Genomic DNA, 22,911 nt, shown 5'->3' with positions numbered 1-22,911 from the left:
CTACCCCAACATCGGGAACATGTTTCCTACCTCTAGCGTGTCCAAACCCTTAATAATCTTATATGTTTCAATAAGATACTCTCTCATCCTTCTAAACTCTAATTCTAAATATGAATTCTCACCCTAGCTTCCCTGGTGTTTTCGAAACCTAATCGTGATTCCCTTATATGCATTTTTCCATTTAACTTGTGTATTTATAGCATTGTCAGACTACTTATCCAATATCCAATTTTAGATGAGTAGTACACTAAACTCTTACAGTTTAACACTGCAGCGAACCAAACTATGGGCATTGATCATGCCACAAGCTGTTCTCCATTTGTCCACATTTTTACAATGATTATATTGCCTTTAATAAGTCGTTTTAAACTTTGTATTCTCAGTGTGAGAAACCTGATAAGACTAAACACTGACAAGTTCCCTGCATCTTCTCCTAAAGTCTTAAAAGCGTCTGCAGGGAAAGTGAATAAACCTGCTACCTCTACCAACCTGCATGATAAGTTCTTTGAGGGTGTGAAGGCAGAGTGAATAAATGGTAACTAGTGTACCTGGATATCCAAGAGGAATTAATAACAAATGTCCTAGATGAGGCTATGGAAAATGTGTACCACTTCCCATTTCTCATGATTCACTTTTCAATGATGTCTGACATCGTTGATGAAATTCACCAGTGCTTTCTATGTGTCAGCACAGCCTTTGAGGAGAAATGCTTGTAAATCAAGTCCCTAACTAGTCTTGGCATTCATGGAGAGCAGTGATCCCCTCCCCCTTTCACCCCACCAGCCGGCAAATACAACAAATAATCCTCCGCCATTTCCGCCACCTCCAACGTGACCCCACCACTCGCCAAATCTTCCCATCTCCCCCCATGTCTGCCTTCCGCAAAGACCGCTCCCTCCGCAACTCCCTTGTCAATTCTTCCCTTCCCTCCCGTACCACCCCCTCCCCGGGCACTTTCCTTTGCAACCGCAAGAAATGTAACACCTGTCCCTTCACCTCCCCCCTCGACTCCATTCAAGGACCCAAGCAGTCGTTCCAGGTGCGACAAAGGTTCATCTGTATCTCCTCCAACCTCATCTACTGCATCCGCTGCTCTAGATGTCAGCTGATTTACATCGGTGAGACTAAGCGGAGGTTGGGCGATCGTTTCGCCGAACACCTCCGCTCAGTCCGCAATAACCTAGCTGAACTCCCGGTGGCTCAGCACTTCAACTCCCCCTCCCATTCCCAATCCAACCTCTCTGTCCTGGGTCTCCTCCATTGCCAGAGTGAGCAACACTGGAAATTGGAGGAACAGCACCTCATATTCTGCCTGGGTTGCTTGCATCCGGGTGCCATGAACATTGAATTCTCCCAATTCTGCTAGCCCTTGCTGTCTCCTCCCCTTCCTTAACCCTCGAGCTGTTTCCTCCCATCCCCCAGCCCTCGGGCTCCTCCTCCTCCCTTTTTCCTTCCTTCTCCCCCCCACCCCCCATCAGTCTGAAGAAGGGTTTCGGCCTGAAACGTCGCCTATTTCCTTCGCTCCATAGATGCTGCTGCACCCGCTGAGTTTCTCCAGCATTTTTGTGTACCCTCCCTCCTGTACATCTCGGAGACAGAGCTACCTACAGCTGGCAACTAGAAACACTGAGATACCACCAAAGCAGAGTTTACAAAGATCCTCAAAGGATGTGATAAGGACATAACATGATTGAGCAGGCAACATGGATGCATTTGCTATAGGGGGACTGCAGCATTCTGGGATAGAAAGTCACATGGGGAGAGATTGAGGCCCTAAGCCTCCATTCTCTGGAGTTTGTATGAATGGGATATGACCTCAGTAAAACAAATACCACACCTAGATGATTTGGCTGGGTACAACTGTGGAGGATGTATCCCCTGATTTGATGGGCAAAATGGCCTAATTCTTCTCCTAGAACTTATGAACAACCACTCCCTGCAGCTACATCAAGGCAGCGTTCTGGTAAACCCCTTCTGCGCCCTCTCCAAAGCCTCCATATCCATCCTTCCATATTGCAGATCATCCCAAATTCAGCTGCAACACTCCTCTCAGATACTCCTGTTATTTGATGGTTATTTTCCCCCTTTGTCCCTGAATTCCCTCAACTCGGCAGAACAACCACCACCACCATCATCCCTTATAGCTTCTGAACAAGCGCTCCGACTCCTCGTCCGACATCATCTTCTTTTTGCTTGCGGGGTTAGCAGCAAAGATTCTATAGGATCTTTGGTTAGCAGTGCCTTGGATCTTTGGTAAAGATGCAAGCTGGTGTGCAACGGGTAACCAGCCCCCCTTTTCTCGCAGGGATTGCTGGCCGGAACGCTCTGTTCAGCCTCCGAGTTCCGCGGACAGACGAACCCGTTGCACGGGAAGGCCCCGGAAGTGTTGGGGAGAGTGGCCGGCCGGCCGGTTCATGTGGCGGCGGCGGCGGCGGGGACCGGTCGCGGAGCGGAGCGGGGGTGGATGGTGAGTGGCCAGTCGGGCAGCCATGTTGTGCGAGGCGCCGGAAGGCCTGGCCTCCGCCGTGCTAAAGCCGCTGGGAGGTAAGTGTGTGCGAAGCCCCTCTCCGTCTGCTCGACCCCGGGCCGCTACCTCCCTCTCTCCCCCCCCCCCCCACACCCGGGCCCGCTAACCCTTGTTCATCCAGGGCGATCTGAGACACAGTTGCCTGGGTAAGAGATCTGAGATTAATTTACTTGGGTAAGATACCAGGGCACTCGACCATCGTTACTCTGCACTCATGGCACCTTCACTTTTCAGATCTTGAACACTTGTGGCCGACTTTTCTCTACCTTTCGTGAGGTTTGGGGTGTAAGATTGTAGCGATGTTTCGAGTTCTGAGAGGAATGGGGTGGATACCGAGAGGCTCCAACTGAGGACTATTTGAGATAGGCGCAGGAGTAGGCCATGCGGCCCTACAAGCCAGCAACGCCATTCAATGTGATCATGGCTGATCATCCACAATCAGTACCCCATGCCTGCCTTCTCCCCATATCACTGACTCCGCTATATTTAGGAGCCCTATCTAGCTCTCTTTTGAAAGTATCCAGAGAACCGGATACTTCTCTTGAAAGTATCCAGAGAACTGAGGCAGAGAATTCCACGGACTTACAACTCTGTGTGTGAAAAAGTGTTTCTTCATAGAAATATAGAACATGGTGCAGGAGTAGGCCATTCAATATGATCATGGCTGATCATCCAACTCAGTATCCCGTACCTGCCTTCTCTCCATACCCCCTGATCCCTTTAGCCACAAGGGCCAAATCTAACTCCCTCTTAAATATAGCCAATGAACTGGCCTTGACTACCTTCTGTGGCAGAGAGTTCCAGAGATTCACCACTCTCTGTGTGAAAAATGTTTTTCTCATCTCGGTCCTAAAGGATTTCCCCTCTATCCTTAAGCTGTGACGCCTTGTCCTGGACTTCCCCAACATCGGGAACAATCTTCCTGCATCTAGCTTGTCCAACCCCTTAAGAATTTTGTAAGTTTCTATAAGATCCCCCCTCAATCGCCTAAATTCTAGCGAGTACAAGCCGAGTCTATCCAGTCTTTCCTCATATGAAAGTCCTGACATTCCAGGAATCAGTCTGATGAACCTTCTCTGCACTCCCTCCATGGCAATGATGTCCTTCCTCAGATTTGGAGACCAAAACTGTACGCAATACTCCAGGTGTGGTCTCACCAAGACCCTGTACAACTGCAGTAGAACCTCCCTGCTCCTATACTCAAATCCTTTTGCTATGAATCTCCGTTCTAAATGGCTTACCCCTTATTCTCAAACTGTGGCCCCCGGTTCTGTACTCCCCCAACATCGGGAACATGTTTCCTGCCTCTAGAATGTCCAAACTCTTAATAATCCTATATGTTTCAATAAGATACCCTCTCATCCTTCTAAACTCCAGAGTGCACAAGCCCAACTGCTCAATTCTCTCAGCATATGACTGTCCTGCTATCCCGGGAATTAACCTTGTGAACCTACGCTGCACTACCTCAATAGCAAGAATGTCCTTCCTCAAATTTGGAGACCAAAACTGCACACAATACTCCAGGTGTGGTTTCACTAGGGCCCTGTACAACTGCAGAAGGACCTCTTTGCTCCTATACTCAACTCCTCCTGTTATGAAGGCCAATATGCCACTCGCTTTCTTCACTGCCTGCTGTACCTGCATGCTTACTTTCATTGACTGATGAACAAGGACCCCCAGATCCCATTGTACTTCCCCTTTTCCCAACTTGACTCCATTTCGACAATAATTTTCCTTTCTGTTTTTGCTACTAAAGTGGATAACCTCACATTTATCCACATTAAACTGCATCTACCATGCACCTGCCCACTCACCCAACCTGTCCAAGTCACCCTGCATTCTCACAGCATCCTCCTCACAGTTCTGCCACCCAGCTTTGTGTCATCTGCAAATTTGCTAAAGTTACTTGTAATCCTTTCATCTAAATCATTAATATATATTGTAAATAGCTGCGGTCCCAGCACTGAGCCTTGCGGTATCCCACTAGTCCTGCCTGCCATTCTGAAAGGGACCCATTAATTCCTATTCTTTGTTTCCTGTCTGCCAACCAATTTTCTATCCGTCAGCACTCTACCCCCAATACCATGTGCCCTAATGTTGCCCACTAATCACCTATGTGGGTCCTTATCAAATGCTTTCTGAAAGTCCAGGTACACTTCATCCACTGGCTCTCCGTTTGTCCATTTTCCTAGTTACATCCTCAAAAAATTCCTGATTAGTCGAGCATGATTTCCCCTTTGTAAATCCATGCTGACTCGGACCGATCCTGTTACTGCTATCCAAATGTGCCGCTATTTTATCTTTTATGATTGACTCCAGCATCTTCCCCACCACCGATGTCAGGCTAACTGGTCTATAATTCCCTGTTTTCTCTCCCCCGCCTTTCTTAAAAAGTGGGATAACATTAGCAACCCTTCAATCCACAGGAACTGATCCTGAATCTATAGAACATTGGAAAATGATCACCACGATTTCTAGAGCCACCTAGGGTGCAGACCATCAGGCCCTGGCCTATCAGCCTTCAGTCCCATCAGTCTATCCAACACCATTTCCTGCCTAATGTGGATTTCCATCAGTTCCTCCGTCACCCCAGATCCTCTGGCAATCCTCAGGAAGATTGTTTGTGTCCTCCTTAGTGCAAATGGATCCAAAGTACCTGTTCATCTGCCATTTCCTTGTTCCCTATAATAAATTCACCCTTTTCAGTCTTCAAGGGTCCAACTTTGGTCTTAACTATTTTTCTCCTCTTCACATACCTAAAGAAGCTTTTACTATCCTCCTTTATATTCTTCGCTAGCATACCTTCATACCTCATCTTTTCTCCCCGTAACTTTTTAGTTATCTTCTGTTGCTCTTTAAAAGTTACCTAATCCTCTGGCTTCCTGGTCCTCTTTGCTATGTTGTACTTCCCTGACTTCCCTTGTCAGCCACGGTCGTCCCTTACTCTCCTTGGAATCTTTCTTCGTCTTTGGAATGAGCTGATCCTGCACCTTCTGTATTATTCCCAGAAATACCTGCCATTGTTGTTCCACTGTCATCCTGAGGGTATCTTTCCAGATAACTTTGGCCAGCTCCTCCCTCATGGCTCCATAGTCCCCTTTGTGCAACTGTAATACTGTCACCTCCGAATTTCCCCTTCTCCCTCTGAAATTGTAGATTAAAACTTATCATATTATGGTCACTACCTCCCAATGGTTCCTTAACCTCAAGTTCCCTTTATCAAATCTGGTTCATTACACAACACTAAATCCAGAATTGCCTTCTCCCTGGTAGGCTCCAGTACAAGCTGCTCTAAGAATCCATCACGGAGGCACTCTACAAACTCCCTTCCTTAGGGTCCTGTACCAACCTGATTTTCCCAGTCTACCTGCATGTTGAAATCTCCCATAACAACCGTAGCATTAGCTTTACAACATGCCAATTTTAACTCTTGATTCAACTTGCACCTTATATCCAGCCTACTGTTCGGGGCTGGTAGTTAAGTCCCATTAGGGTCTTTTTACCCTTACAATTCTTTAGTTCTATCCATACTGATTTCACATCTCCTGTTTCAATGTCACCCCTTGAAAGGGACTGAATTTCATTCCTCACCAACAGAGCTACCCCACCCCATCTGCCCACCTGTCTGTCTTTTCAATAGGATGTATATCCTTGAATATTCAGTTCCTGGCCCTCTTGCAGCCATGTCTCTGTAATTCTTACTGAGCCTCAAGCTCATCAACTTTATTTCTTATACTTTGTGCATTCATATACAACACTTTGACTTTGGTATTAACCTCCCCTCTCACTACAGTCCCCATTGACCCTGACCGTACTCTCTTATCCCGTCTTGAACTTTCCTTCCCATTAATTTGGGAGTCTTTTGTAACTTTTCCTGTACTCACTTCCCCTTTAACTCCATCTTTATACTCCCAATTTGTCAAATAGTGTACAATGTGTAACAATTTCTCATTCAAGATTGAATTGAGCAATGTTTCTTTTCACTGGTTGTTTCAAATTCTCTGCTTTGGAGGGGGTGTTGAGTACGTTCAGTTGTTGAGTATATTGTCGACTGAGATTGATAGAATGTTTGAATTGCAAATAAAGCAAGATACATAAATTCAGGAGGAAAATGAATTAAGTGCATGAGCAACTGAGATCTAAAATATCCGGTATGTTTCCTCCAGATGTATGAATATTAACTTATTTCAACTTTTGCCCCCCATGGTATTTAAAATCCAAGCTTTTAGCCTTTTCATCATAATTTTCTGATTTTAATCTTTAATACAATAATAATAGGTTAAAATCAGAAAATAATGATGCGAAGGATTAAAGCTTAGTTTTCAAATACCTACAAAGCGGGAGCAATTCCTCTCAGAAAACTCATCTGCGTGTAGCGTCTACACTCAGAACTTCAGTTCTTTCCATAGGCTGTTGTTTCTTCATTAAAATACATTTGTGATGTCTTTAGTCATTTCCATAAGGACATTGGTATGTTAGCTTTTTTACAAAGTTTCTCTTTGCATGCAGCTTCAGTACTTTGCCCAGTGGAGCCAGTTGGAAGATGGTTTGAGGCACTTGTAAAGAGACGGGCGAGGAATGTGTCGGCTTCTTTTCATGAGTTGGAAGATGAGAAAGAATCATCTTCCGAATCAGAAGATGAAGAATTGCAAATCGAGGAATATCCGTTGCTGAAAACCCTTGAACCAAAGGACTGGAAAGTATGTATTGATTTATGTTCTTAAAATTTCTGTAGGGATGCACTTTTTTCTTCTCATTTTGACCGTTTTAGCTTTAGTTAGATTTGGTTGATTTTTGTTTTTTCTCAAAATGTACTGCCTCGTTAATTTTTATTGAGAATTGATGTAGATTTATAATATATTTGCTGTATCGGGTTGTTGACCATAACTGAATCCATTATTTCATAAATAGAAAATGTTGGAAGTGGTATAGAAACATAGATATAGAAACATAGAAAATAGGTGCAGGAGTAGGCCATTCGGCCCTTCGATATGATCATGGCTGATCATCCAACTCAGTATCCCATCCCTGCATTCTCTCCATACCCCCTGATCCCTATAGCCACAAGGGCCACATCTAACTCCCTCTTAAATATAGCCAATGAACTGGCCTCAACTACCTTCTGTGGCAGAGAATTCCAGAGATTCACCACTCTCTGTGTAAAAAATGATTTTCTCATCTCGGTCCAAAAAGACTTCCCTCTTATCCTTAAACTGTGACCCCTAGTTCTGGACTTCCCCAACATCGGGAATAATCTACCTGCATCTAGCCTGTCCAACCTCTTAAGAATTTCTAAAAAAAAAAACCTCAATCTTCTAAATTCTAGTGTGTACAAGCCGAGTCTATCCAGTCTTTCTTCATATGAAAGTCCTGCCATCCCAGGAATCAGTCTGGTGAACCTTCTCTGTACTCCCTCTATGGCAAGAATGTCTTTCCTCAGATGAGGACAGCAAAATTGTACGCAATACTCCAGGTGTGGTCTCACCAAGACCCTGTACAACTGCAGTAGAATCTCCCTGCTCTTATACTCAAATCCTTTTGCTATGAGTGCTAACATACCATTTGCTTTCTTCACTGCCTGCTGCACCTGCATTCCTACTTCCAATGACTGGTGTACCATGACACCCAGTCTCATTGCACCTCCCCTTTTCCTAATCGGCCACCATTCAGATAATAGTCTACTTTCCTGTTTTTGCCACCAAAGTGGATAACCTCACATTTATCCACATTATACTGCATCTGCCATGCATTTGCCCGCTCACCCAACCTATCCAAGTCACCTTGCAGCCTCCTAACATCCTCCTCACAGCTAACACTGCCCCCCACGTTTGTGTCATCCGCAAACTTGGAGATGTTGCATTCAATTCCCTCATCCAGATCATTAATATGTATTGTAAATAGCTGGGGTCCCAGCACTGAGCCTTGCGGTACCCCACTAGTCACTGCCTGCCATTGTGAAAAGGACCTGTTTACTCCTACTCTTTGCTTCCTGACTGCCAGCCAGTTCTCTATCCACATCAATACTGAACCCCCCAATACCGTGTGCTTTGTAGTTTGTATACTAATCTCTTATGTGGGACCTTGTCGAAAGCCTTCTGAAAGTCCAGATATAACACATACTACATGTGGTAACATCATCTGGTGAGAAAAGCTGTCCCAGTGGAAGGCCTGGTCTCAGCTAAAAATAAAATTTTATAAAAATAAAAGTATTTTCTAGATGGTGAAAAGTTGGTGAAAAAATAAGAATTTAAGATGAGAATGAGTATTTAAAGGGATTTGAGGGGAAAGTTTTGTGCATAGAGTAGTTGATATCTGGAACTTGCTACCAGAGGTAGTTGTGAAGTCAGATCAATCCGATTATTCTATTTAAGAGACATTTAAATAGGCAAGGCATACAAAGCAAATGCAAGAGTGTAGGATTAGTGCAGTTAGGCAAAAAGGTTGGCTTGGATGTGATGGGTAGAAAGGCTGTGTCTGTGCTGTTCATCTCTATGACTGACTTGGTACCAACTCGTATTTAGGGATACGTGAAAGCAGATCATTGAAATGTGATGGTAAAGTATGTTTCTCAATGTTCACGGGAATTTCAACCTTTAATCCTTCAATAAAATGGAAATTATGTTTTGTTAAGCACATCTAAATGTTGCCCTCTATGGAACCTATCTGGGGTACTAAGGTGATGTTCTTAAAGAGCTTATGTAGGCTTTGAAGTGAGAAATGAGCAGACTCGCCGGTATACGAGAAAAGGAAATTATAAACAGGAGATGCTGGAAAATTTTTAATGAAATTAGACTGAGTGGGACCCATTGGGTCCCAACATCACACGGGTGGGCTGGTCCCCCAACGCAATATTCCACCTCTACACCAATTCCAATATTGGTTGCCATTGGGGTGGTGGGGGTGCTTTCTGGAGCGCTGGTATGGGTGTTGTGGGCTGAAGGGACTGGTTTCCGGAGGGCTAGTATGGACATTGGGCCCAATGGATTCTTGGGCTGGCGGCTCAGTCACTCAAGCCTGTGGTGCTGGCAGCTCACTCATGGCTGGTGGGCTGGCAGTTGACTTGGGGCTATTCGTTGAAATTCCATTTCAAGCAAGGTGCAAGGCCACCAAATTCAAGTGCAGTTTCTAACCACTTGAAGCAGGGTGCAAGGCCACTAAAGACAGCGAGTCGTGACCTCTCCCTCCTCCATTTTGCACAGATTGAGCCACGCCCACACTTCTGGGTTTTATAGTCCCTCCCCCCCCCTCCCACCAGAAGGGGCGTGGCCTTCATGGTGTGATTGACAAGAGAGAGAATCTCAACATTTTTTAAAACACTAATAACTCTTTAATTTTTCATCGATGGGAAAAATCCTCGGCACCTGATGAGCGGAGGGGGACTCCGAGTATGATGCCCAAATATCATACGTGGTAGCGATTTTTCTAAAATCAATATAAAGCACAAACAGGTCAAGATTAGACTTTTAATTATATAGAAGGCAAGGCAACTTTAATTAGGCAAGGCAACTTTAGTATTTCCAAACCAAAGGCAACACAGCTTTAGCATTTCCAAACTATATTCTCAAACCACATTAAGGGCACTGACAGGTCAGTAAAACCACTCACAGTTTAGTAGACATAGTAGATAGAACACTAGGTGTTCAAGATCAGACTTTTAGTAATACAGATAGAGATAGATAGATAGATATAGAGTACTAGAAAATCTGAAGACGTCCGTCTTTGGAGAGAGAAACAGTTAATGTTTCAGGTCGCTAACCTTCATAGGAACAAGGAAAAGTTGGAAATTAGTTGCATTTTGTGCATTGAGAAGGGGAAGTGTGGTGACCAAGAGTAAATAAAAAGTGTAGGAAGGAATTAGATGCTGATAAATTGTTTCTGCACATTAAAAACACTTGAAATGTAGGATATCTGGTGAAAATAATTTCTGTGCTGCCATAAAAGTAGTAAAAGTTTACGAAAATAAAGATCACCAATACTGAAAATCGAAAACACTAAAATTCAGCAGTCAGGCAGTGTCTGAGAAAAGAGACCCAAAAATCATTTTGCATTTATCCTTTATCAGAACATATGCATTTTCTGTTTTTAATTAGCAAAGGTTTCTGTGTATCTGTAGAGCATTAGGAAAACAGTCAGGTATTAAATGCCAGGGAGTGATGACATAGTTTATCAAGGAATTAATCACAGATCTCTATATTTCTTTGGCTACATTTTTCTGTTCCTTTTCCAGAATCAAGATCATTATGCTGTTCTTGGGCTACGACAGTTGAGGTACAAAGCAACACAGAGACAAATCAAGTCTGCCCGTAAGTAGTTTTCCATGAGCTGAGGATTCACTCTTTTAGAATCCCTTTTGTTATTGTTCTATTTGATGTGTTTCATGGAATTTAAATGTAATCTGAAAAGTTTTTAGATAGTTAATCTAGAGGGAAATGACTTTATCTGTATTCTTGATGCTATATTTATTGTTTGATAGTGATTGAAACAGAAATCGTTAGATTTTTGCATATTAAAGTGAGTATATGAGGTTAGAGTTGGACGATGGTATTTGGTCAGCCGTATCCTAGTTGAATGGTAGCACATGTTTGAGGGGCTAAACAACCAATTCCTGCTCCTGTTTATGGTGCTATTTGATTTAATAACGTGGAAGCGATTCAATTAAATATTTTATGTCTTGATGTTATTGCCCTGAAATTGTGCCCAGGATTCAGTTGTGCAGGCACTCAAACTTTCTCTTTATGGTTTGATATGCTGATTTTTATTTTTCATTGCAAGTTGCTGGAAAGGTGAGAAGAAATATCTTGGTGCCCTTTATTGGGCTAATTGGATCTGAAAGAGTGGAGGGACAGACATTGTATTGCTATTTTCATAAAGTTAAAGATGGTATGATACACTTTGGTCACAGGTTTCTAAAAAAAATTGTTTAATCACATGTCCACTCCCACCCTACAGTTTCTGTAGCTATTGCACACGTAAAGGCAGCCCTGTTAATCTCAGATTTATTTATGCATAACACAGAAATTGCAGTTTCTCCAGGTTTTGTGAACACGATAGCTGTTCACGCTTTCCTAACTGAGTGAAAATAAAATTATTTGAAGGCTTTTTGGGAATAATTTTATATCATAGTCATTTGTATGACATCCTGACTTCATCTAAAGTTGATAAAACATTAGTGAGAGTCACTTCATGATAATTTGCCACCAATGGATAATACGTGCACAAACGTGTTAGTTTATTATTGTCACGTGTTGCAAGATATAGTACAGAATTGTGTGTGCGCGCATTATCCAGTCAAATTATACCATGCATGAGTATAAACAAGCCATACACAAGTACAACAGATATAATGCAAAAATAAAAACTGAGTACAGAACATAATGTTAAAATGTTACAGCTGCAGAGAAAGTGCAGGTCAAAAACGATAAAATATGATACAACTTTATTTATCCCAAGTGGGAAAATAGTCAATGAGATAGGATTTGGATGTCTTTGTTTATGAGAAATCTGTACAATAGCTTGATTACGATGGTGAAGAAGCTGTTTTTTTAATTTGTCAGACTGTGCTTTCAAGCATATGTATCTTCTGCCCGATGAGAGAGGGGAGAAGAGGAATGGCATGGGTGTAAGTGTCCTTGATAATGTTGGGTGCTTTCCCAAGACAATGTGACGTGCAGATGAATTGGATGGGGGGGTGGGGGGCTGGTTTGTTTGATGTACTTGGCTGCATCCTCAGCTCTCTGAAATTCCTCACAGACGTGCAGAGCTGTTGCCAAACTAAGTTGTGATGCATCCCCATAGGATGCTTTCTATGATGCATTTGTAGAAATTGGTAAGAGTTTATAATGTATTTAATAATTTCATTGGCAGTACTGTTCAGCTCGATCAGGCACTGGGGATGGTCATAAATCCAAAAATATATTATTGATTCTTCCAAACTATGACTTTAAGTGTCATTGACATCTATATTCAAATGCACCTTTCTCGTATGTTTGTGTATGGGATCCTATCCCTAATAATAAGCACTCTAACTGCTTACCTGTCCTATCAAAGCATGACGTAAGCTGTTGAGTGGTAAATGGTGAATGTCACTTGCTATGTCTTTCAATTTATCAGTGTAATGCAGCAGAAATACAATGTTAGAAACTTGCACAGACTGTACCAGGTTGAACAGATTATTTGTGAATTTGACAGCTTTTAGAGTTTATAGATGTTGAAAACTCCTAATTTAAACAAATATGTAAAGAAAAGAATGGCAAATAACTCCAATTTATACAAGTATGCTTCAAATAAAAAACATAATTTCTATATAATTGCATGCACCCACAACTGAAATCTGTTAAGCCAAGCATTTGCTGTTATTCTAGAACAGGGGTCGGCAACCTTGTTCTGCATAGAGGCCAGGACCCATGTCTGTGAGCGGATGGCAGATCACATCTTATCCGCTCCAAAGGAACTTCGGGGCTGCAGAGTTTAAAGATCGGTGGAAGGAGAGATTGTGCGAGGCGCTCACTGGCTTTGCGGAGTGGAGCAGAATAAGAGTCGAGTCTGCTAGTGCCAAGCCTGTCCTTCTCTGGGCCGTGCCTCCAGTGTCCCGCCAGGGGATCGGCGCAGCAGCTGACAGAAACCCGAGAAGGAGGGGAGGGTGAAGAAGTTCTTTCAAACAAATTCCCCCTCCCCCACCTCGCCCCGATTCAACGGGAGAAGCCGGAGACTGCCGCCTGATAGCGAGTGATTGATAGAAACCCTCTGGCCACCGTGCGAGTCGCGCAACCGGTGTTGCTTCAGTGTCTCACGCATTCACACCTCAATACACACGCCGCACGCACGCACGGGGCTGGCTTCAGCTGTCTGAAGCAGGAGCCCACCTCCCATGGAAAGCGCTTGTTGTGATTCCCGAGGCAAACCCCCTCGGGCAGGCTGAACTTCGGGAGGTTTGTGTTTACAGCGAGAACCTGGAGGATCTCCCCATCACTCACACGGGGCCCGACCCCAGTGGGCAACGCAACCACTGTTGGAGGCGCTGACTCAGCTCCTAATCCGAGGTTTCACACACACACGCGCGCACACACAGGCTAGATGACGGAAGTCCTCGGGGAAAAGAAAATGCCTGCGGACCGGATGTTTTCGGGTTATGGACCGGATCAGGCCCGTGGGCCGTAGGTTGCCGACCCCTGTTCTAGAAGCTCATTATGATTTCTCATGGAATTAATTTATTAAAAGCTCCGTAACCATCTATTTGTGATATTTTTAAGTTAAAATGTCTGAATCGTATTTGATAGGAGAGCTACAAAATTAATTATGCTAATTAGAATGGAAGCCAATTTAAACAGGGGGAGAAAAGTTAATCCCTCCTGATGTCTGTACGATTGACACAGTGGACACTTTGTACAGACCATGAGAACTTGATCAATTCAGGATTCTAAATGCAGTCTCTATGCTGGGTCCTTAAAATGAAAACTTCTCAGAAATGTATTAGACATAAGTAATCAAGCTTAAGCCACTGTGTTTTCTTTTAGATAAAACCATGGTATTGAAACATCACCCTGATAAAAGGAAAGCAGCTGGAGAACAAATAGGGGAAGGAGACAATGATTATTTTACATGTATTACAAAAGGTAAGAATTAAATTGGCGTGTGGTTCCTACGTGGTGCTGTAAAGAAAAGAAAATCAAATTGTGGGGGTTGGAGTGGAGGAAGCTCAACATTTAAAGTGCAATTGTGATGGAAAGAGATGAGACAATTCATCCGTTGGGAGGTTTAATTGCGGATGGAAGGCACGTGCTAGGGTATCGCTAGGGGCGCTGCATTGAAGGCGCCTCTGTCTACAGCCTGTCCGTTTTTTCCTATCTTTTTTTAATTTTAGTTTGTCTAAACAGTTTTGTTTTGGGGATACTTTCGTTTTTCTATACGGGCGGGCGGGGGGGGGGGGGGTAAGGGGGAAACCGTTTCCCTTGCACTATTTCTTTCATTAATAGCGTTTTCCTATTTTTTTTAGCCAACGAAATATTGTCTGATCCATTGAAACGTCGAGCATTCGACAGTGTGGATCCCACTTTTGAAAATTCAATACCTTCTAAAAATGAAGCAAAAGAGAACTTCATCGAGGTGTTTCTAGCAGCCTTTGAACGGAATGCCAGGTGAGGAGAAAATATCTGTATACTCAATTGTGGACAATTTAATTTAAATCTAAAGAATTAGTTGGCTATAGTGCTATAATCACAATCCAAAACTGGCACCGCTGCATGAATTCTCTTTCAAAATTTGGAATGAAATTATACATTAAAGTAGTTCTACCTAGTCGAAAACAGCAGTTTCATTTTCGAAGGCTTGGAGTTCTGCTGTTGGGAGATTGAGCTGTTGTTACATTGGTACAGATTGTCAGGAGTTGTAGTTTGTATTTGCAATGGCTTGTTAACATGTTAGTAACCCCTTTTTGCAATATCCAAAACATTTATAGCAGACTGCACTGTTGCAATTTTACATGTGAAGGAACTGCAGATGCTGGTGTACAACGAAGATGGACACAAAATGCCGGAGTAACTCAGCGAGATAGGCAGCATCTCTGGAGAGAAGGAATGGGTAATGTTTCGGGTCGAGATCCTTCTTCAGCATGAAATGTCACCAATTCCTTCTCTCCAGAGATGTTGCCTGTCCCGCTGAGTTACTCCGGCATTTTGTGGCAATTTTACATGCTTTGGTTGGATCTAATTTAGTTTAGTGATACAGCGCGGAAACAGGCCCTTCGGCCCACCGAGTCCGCACCGACCAGCGATCCCCGCACACTAACACTATCCTACACACACTAGGGACAATTTAAAATTATAACAAGCCAATGAAACTACAAAACCTGTTTGTCTTTGGAGTGAATTAAAAAACACACCAGACAATTGATAAGGTTGTTCTATAAAAGGTTTTCCATCTATTCAGTGTATTTTGTCAGGCTTATGCCTGTGATGATCTATTTTTAATGTAAAAACACATTTGAATAGGTTCACTAAATTTTGTTAAATGGCTGATGAACCATAATAAACTATGTATAATTTTGCTATGTGGCCATGATGTTTATTTGTCATTTCAAATTAGTTTTACCACACGTTTTCTAAACTCTGCTCATGTATTATACAATGGGTTTCTTGTACATCGATTCCTGTACACTTCATTCAGTTTTCATTTTTCACATTTTTATTTGGCATATTCAATTGGACCTTATGGAAAGCTGTTTAGTTTTATTTCCTTTGTAGTACATAAGATTTTGCAGTGTGTTTATTTAACATTTAATTATGAAAATTGCAAATATTATTCATAGGTGGTCTAAAAATAAACATGTTCCAAAGCTGGGCGATTTGAATTCTTCCATTGAAGAAATAGATGCATTTTATTCATTCTGGTAAGTTTCATTGTTTCCCAATACCTTGTATTTCATATGCCTTCATTCAGAAAAACATTGTATTACTATTCATACAGTGACTTTTGTTACAGAATGTCTCTTTTAAAATCATTTTATCAAAACAAAAGGATTTTGAGAGAAGGATTTCACAAGTGGGTCCAACAGTATAAGCTCCAAATGACGGAAAGATTCACCATCAATGATGAGAAATTGGATGGCTAGATTTTTATTCATTCGCAAGTCTAAAATTTTATTATCCCTAAATAATTGGACTTGAACTGTGTAGCTTGCAGGAATATTTCAGTGAGCAATTAAGAGTTAACTATTTATTAAAGACTGGAGACTTTATACAGCTGCTGGAATCTTGAGCAAAAAAAAACAAACTGCTGAAGAAACTCAGTAGGTAAGGTGACATATATGAAAGAAAAGACCAAACCTGAAACATTTCTGATCCAATATATAGCCTCCCTATTTCCCTCAATAGATGTTGCCCGATCTGCTGAGTTCCTCTTGCAGTTTGTTTTGCTCAACCCTTTAATGAACTTGAAGCGCAAGAGATAAGTAAATTGCTTACTCAGCCAATTTCCTGGATGGGTTGATAGAGTATTGATAGTGGGCACATATGCAACAGATGTCAAATCGGTTTGTGGTCTCATCAGTTCATATTTTAATTATGGAATAGAGTGTTAGGTATTAAACTTTACCGATGGCACAAAATATAGGCTTTCTGTAAATGAATGGATTTATAATGACAAACAGTAGTTTCTCACTTGCTAATGTTTGCTTTTTATGACATTTGTATAGTCAACAACTATTATGATGAAAATTGAACGTATCTCGGGATTACTAGTTCAGCCTTCATGATTACAAGATCAGTAACGTGACCATTTTGGCATGTAATCCATAGGAGGTCACCTTGTAATTTAACCACTTAATTAGACTGCCATTAATCTGTCCACAAACTTTGCACTGGTCTCTATCTCCCATCCTGTAATATTGTATGAGATTACATTTTGTAGTGTCATCAATATTTCAACTTGAACTTTGAAGCAGGCAAAATCAAAAGTTACCCCAAATTAGTAAATTTGATCCATGATTTTCTTTAATGCAAATGCCAGCCTAATTTATTTATCTGCTGGTTGGTAGATTCAATTTTTGATGTTATTCAGACAATATTTGCGCAAGAGCAAATTGGAGCTTTAAATTTTCTATTGTATCCAGGTGCACATGTTTTGCTCTGTGGCCTGTACTCTGCAGTGCTGTTGGTGGCTGCTCTTCTGCGCAATCAGGCTGCTCCATTTTCCCGGTTAAAACACGATAAACATTTAACTTATGTTCTTATTTATTTTTTCATAATACAATTTAAAGAGGCTACGTAGCCTTTTCAATATTTGCCAGCTGCTCTGAATTGTAAATCACTTGGGTACGTAAATCACTAGTTCTTTCCCCACAGCCAGCAATGGTTTCATTCACGTATTACATTTTTTGAAAGATTCCATTGAATCTGTAGCCAGCACTGTGCATGGCAAATCCTAGGATGTTCTGGTTAAAAATAGTCTTTTTAATGTTGCCAATAATCTTAAATCTCTGTCTTTTCATTGCTGACATTAAGGCCCAGGAAACAATTGCTCTTTATTTTCTCAATCTGAACTCTTCAAGATCAATTTCAATTAAAACTCTGAAACTCTTCAGAACCATTATATCAAATCCCTGCTGGAGATTCCGCTCCAGTGTTCGCTTGTTTCCTAAATATTGACAAAATTGCAGATGCTTCTATATTGTTTTCTAAATGGTGGCAGCTATTTGAGAAATGAGTTCACATGATCATCGTATGCTAATCACACAATTACAGCATTAATTTGTAGTGTGACATCATGCTGTTGCAAAAGTGTTCAAAGGAAGAAATTTTAACAGTTTGTCGCATAATATGGAAATGGGCAAAATCAAAAGAGATCCCAAATTAGTAAGTTTGATCCATGATTTTATTTTTATGTACACACCAAGCTAATCTATTCCTTTGCAATTTGCAGAAATTGAAAATATTAAAAAAATCTACTGTTCCACTGATTCTGTTTTAGATGTGACCCTTATGCTTAAGTTTAGTACCTATATATGAGATACTATTGCATTTTGGAGTAAAGCTAATTCTTTTAAACACCATGGATTTAACAGTTGTAAATATAATAAGCTGACTGTTGTATCCTTAAAAATCAAAACAAGGAATAGGCAACTTTACCCCCCTAAATTATGATTGTCTCCTCAATATCCCGTAGCTCCGTTCTCTGTTGTATCCGCTGTTCCAGGTGTCAACTGCTCTACATCGGTGAGACCAAGCGCAGGCTTGGCGATCGCTTTGCCCAACCCCTCCGATCAGTTTGCAATAACCAACCTAATCTCCCGGTGGCTCAGCACTTCAACTCCCCATTCCGAATCCGACCTTTCTGTCCTAGGCCTCCTCCATGGCCAGAGTGAGTCCCACCGCAAATTGGAGGAGCAGCACCTATTATTTTGCTTGGGTAGTTTACACCCGTGTGGTATGAACATTGACCTCCGCTTTCAGGTAGTCCTTCCTATCTCTCTCCTTCCCCTCCCCTTCCCAGCTCTCCCAGTGTCTCTGCCTCTTCCTTTCATCCCCCCCCCCCCCCCCCTCCCCCATCAGTCTGAAGAAGGGCCTTGACCCGAAACATCACCTTTTCCTTCATTCCACAGATGCTGCCTCACCTGCTGAGTTTCTCCAGCATTTTTGTCTGCCTTTGATTTTTCCAGCAGTTCTTTCTTAAACAGATAATTTAAACCAATATTTTGCAATAGTCTTCATGATGGGAAGATATTACAGCAGTGCTTTGGCAGGATAGATTAGAGGGATCGTCTAGGGAGGCTATTTGGGTGGAACTGAGAAATGGGAAAGGGGTAGCAACACTTATAGGGGTGTATTATAGACCACCAAATGGGGAGCGAGAATTGGAAGAGCAAATATGTAAGGAGATCGCAGATATTAGTAGTAAGCACAAGGTAGTGATTGTGGGTGATTTCAATTTTCCACACATAGACTGCGAAACACATTCTGTAAATGGGCTGGATGGTTTGGATTTTTTTAAATGTGTGCAGGATAGTTTTTTTGCAGCAATACATAGAGGTACCTACTAGAGAAGGGGCGGTGCTGGACCTCCTGTTAGGAAATGAGACGGGTCAGGTGGCAGAGGTGATCGTTGGGGAACAGTTTGGGCCCAGTGATCACAATACCATTAGTTTCAATATAATTATGGAGAGGGTCAGAACTGGACCTAGGGTTGAGATTTTTGATAGGAGAAAGGCTAACTTTGAGGAGATGCGAAAGGATTTAAAAGGAGTTAATTGGGACATTTTGTTTTATGGGAAAGATGTGGAAGAGAAATGGAGGACATTTAAAGGTGAAATTTTAAAGTACAGAATCTTTATGTCCCTGTTCGGTTGAAAGGAAATAGTAAAAATTGGAAAGAGTCATGGTTTTCAAGGGAAATTGGACACGGTTCGGAAAAAGAGAGAGATCTACAATAATTATAGGCAGCATGGAGTAAATGAGGTGCTTGAGAAGTATAAAGAATGTAAAAAGAATCTTAAGAAAGAAATTAGAAAAGCTAAAAGAAGATATGAGGTTGCTTTGGCAAGTAAGGTGAAAGTAAATCCAAAGGGTTTCTACAGCTATATTAATAGCAAAAGGATAATGAGGGATAAAATTGGTCCATTAGAGAATCAGAGTGGACAGCTATCTGCAGAGCCAAAAGAGATGGGGGAGATATTGAACAATTTCTTTTCTTCCAAGGAGAAGGATATTGAATTATGTGAGGTAAGGGAAACCAGTAGAGTAGCTATTGAAACTATGAGATTCAAAGAAGAGGAAGTACTGACACTTTTGAGAAATATAAAAGTGGATAAGTATCCAGGTCCGGACAAGATATTCCCTAGGACATTGAGGGAAGTTAGTGTAGAAATAGCATGGGCTATGACAGAAATATTTCAAATGTCATTAGAAACGGGAATAGTGCCGGAGGATTGGCGTACTGCGCATGTTGTTCCATTGTTTAAAAAGGGTTCTAAGAGTAAACCTAGCAATTATAGACCTGTTAGTTTGACGTCAGTGGTGGGCAAATTAATGGTTTGGATACTTAGAGATAATATATTATAAGCATCTGGATAAACAGGGTCTGATTAGGAACAGTCAACATGGATTTGTGCCTGGAAGGTCATGTTTGACTAATCTTTTTGAATTTTTTGAAGAGGTTACTCGGGAAATTGATGAGGGTAAAGCAGTGGATGTTGTATATATGGACTTCAGTAAGGCCTTTGACAAGGTTCCTCATGGAAGGTTGGTTAAGAAGGTTCAATTGTTGGGTATTAATGGTGGAGTAGCAAGATGGATTCAACAGTGGCTGAATGGGAGATGCCAGAGAGTAATGGTGGATGGCTGTTTGTCAGGTTGGAGGCCAGTGACTAGTGGGGTGCCACAGGGATCTGTGTTGGGTCCACTGTTGTTTGTCATGTACATCAATGATCTGGATGATGGTGTGGTAAATTGGATTAGTAAGTATGCAGATGATACTAAGATAGGTGGTGTTGTGGATAATGAAGTAGATTTTCAAAGTCTACAGAGATTTATGCCAGTTGGAAGAGTGGGCTGAAAGATGGCAGATGGAGTTTAATGCTGATAAGTGTGAGGTGCGACATCTTGGTAGGACAAATCAAAATAGGACGTACATGGTAAATGGTAGCGAATTGAGGAATGCAGTAGAACAGAGGGATCTAGGATTAACTGTGCATAGTTCCCTGAAGGTGGAATCTCATGTAGATAGGGTGGTAAAGAAAGCTTTTGGTGTGCTGGCCTTTATAAATCAGAGCATTGAGTATAGAAGTTGCGATGTAATGTTAAAATTGTACAAGGCATTGGTGAGGCCAATTCTGAAGTATGGTGTACAATTTTGGTCGCCTAATTATAGGAAGGATGTCAACAAAATAGAGAGAGTACAGGGGAGATTTACTAGAATGTTGCCTGGGTTTCAGCAACTAAGTTACAGAGAAAGGTTGAACAAGTTAGGCCTTTATTCTTTGGAGCGCAGAAGGTTAAGGGGGGACTTGATAGAGGCCTTTAAAATGATGAGAGGGATAGACAGAGTTGACGTGGATAAGCTTTTCCCACTGAGAGTAGGGAAGATTCAAACAAGAGGACATGACTTGAGAATTAAGGGACAGAGGTTTAGGGGTAACATGAGGGGGAACTTCTTTACTCGGAGAGTGGTAGCTGTGTGGAATGAGATTCCAGTGAAGGTGGTGGAGGCAGGTTCGATTTTATCATTTAAAAATAAATTGGATAGTTATATGGATGGGAAAGGAATGGAGGGTTATGGTCTGAGCGCAGGTATATGGGACTAGGGGAGAATATGCGTTTGGCACGGACTAGAAGGGCCGAGATGGCCTGTTTCCGTGCTGCAATTGTTATATATATGAAGGAGTCTATAAATATCTCAAAGGTAACAGAAATTTCAAATATCATGGAAGAAGTTGTAATGATCTCTATCACAAAGGGCTTGAGTTGGGAAGACTTATGGCCTGCATCCATGGCTATTAAAATAAGATGCTGCAGAGATATTAAAGTCATTGGTTGGTTTATCAGAACTGAATTTCAAAAGGATACTGATAGATTGGAAAGCAGCAAATGTATTCCCCTAGCTCAATAAGGGGGGGGGGGGGGGGGGGGGGGGGGGGGGAGATGTGAAACTGTTTTAGGCTAGTTAGCTTAACACCTATTTGTAAGATACTGGAGTCTATAATCAAGGAATAAATAATTAGTCTGTTAGAGAAGCTAATGCAATCAAACCAAGTTAATGTTGTTTTACTGGGGGGAAATCATGTTGGATACATTTGTTGGAAGTTCTTTGCGGATGTATTTCTTCAAGGAGGCTTTGAGTATATCCTTGAATCTTTTTTCTTGTTTGCTTGGCGATCTCTTCCCATGACAAAGCCTGGAATATTTTTCTGACCACAGGCATTCTAGTTGAAATTCCAAGTGTTGTCATTGTTTACTGGATGTGTGGTTGAGAGCTTTAAACATCTGTGTTGTTGAATTGAATTTCAATTTTATTTTGACACTTTACAAATAGATTTTGGCATACACGTTTGGTTTATATTTTGTGTGCTTTATTGTCAATACTCAACATTCTTTAGGTATAATTTTGATTCCTGGCGGGAATTTTCTTACTTGGACGAAGAAGAGAAAGAAAAAGCGGAGTGGTATGTAATATTTCATTCATTCATTAGTTTTAGTCAATATTTTTCAGTCTTGTTCAGAAAAATGTATGCAAATCCTCTGTTAAGCAGATCTAATTGTTTATCCAAACTAACTTTCTTGAGCTTTGTTTATAAGGTCATCAGCCTCACACACTCCAGGAAACATTGCACCAGCCTCGCCTTATAACTCAATGCCTCAAGTCCTGGTAACAACCTGCTGGTTGTATCTGTTCTCACAACCTCCTTTGCTGGTTGCAATCCCTCCCTCTTGGTATAATTTACCAATAATTGCCTCGGTTCTTACACAATTCTCTCTTCATCAGTATTAAATTATAATCAGTTCTCATTACATCTGCATTAGCACTTATCCCCCTCTTCCAACACTAATAATTATAATTTCTTATGTTCTCATGTTGTCCCAGCAATTATAATCTTCTCATGCTCATCCCTCTGTCCATTGCTAATTGATTTCAATTGCCTGTGTTCTTATTACTTCATCCACATTTCCATTAATTGATTCTAATTAAATTAAAGACCGTCCCATCATTAATTGATCGCATCGACTTCCTACAATACCTCTCTAACACTAATCATATATGGTTCTCATTGTCCTACCTTCTTTTCATCAATAATCAATTACAATCTGCTCACCCCCATCTCCCTTCACCATCACTAATCAAATTTAGTCTGTTCTTCCCATCTGTCTCTACTTTATAATGATTACAGGTGCACAACCTTT

The 22,911-nt window shown here is 41.6% G+C and overlaps 1 protein-coding gene across 1 annotated transcript in view; it reads left to right on the top strand.

Annotated features, from left to right (window-relative positions):
* The first annotated feature begins 2,353 nt into the window (after positions 1–2,353).
* The window catches only part of dnajc2 (DnaJ (Hsp40) homolog, subfamily C, member 2), a 36,459-nt gene continuing 15,901 nt past the window's right edge, over positions 2,354–22,911 (top strand). Inside the window, exons 1-7 of the mRNA XM_055653147.1 lie at positions 2,354–2,544; positions 7,037–7,227; positions 10,755–10,830; positions 14,041–14,139; positions 14,520–14,661; positions 15,831–15,911; positions 22,110–22,175. Of these exons, the coding sequence (XP_055509122.1) occupies positions 2,490–2,544; positions 7,037–7,227; positions 10,755–10,830; positions 14,041–14,139; positions 14,520–14,661; positions 15,831–15,911; positions 22,110–22,175 (710 nt within the window). The 5' untranslated portion in view covers positions 2,354–2,489. The remainder of the gene's footprint in view (positions 2,545–7,036; positions 7,228–10,754; positions 10,831–14,040; positions 14,140–14,519; positions 14,662–15,830; positions 15,912–22,109; positions 22,176–22,911) is intronic.

The sequence above is a fragment of the Leucoraja erinacea genome, chromosome 22, assembly GCF_028641065.1.
Source record: "Leucoraja erinacea ecotype New England chromosome 22, Leri_hhj_1, whole genome shotgun sequence".
NCBI lineage: Eukaryota > Metazoa > Chordata > Chondrichthyes > Rajiformes > Rajidae > Leucoraja > Leucoraja erinaceus.
Note: the sequence above shows the minus strand (reverse complement) of the source record. Positions and strands in the feature narration are given on the sequence as shown.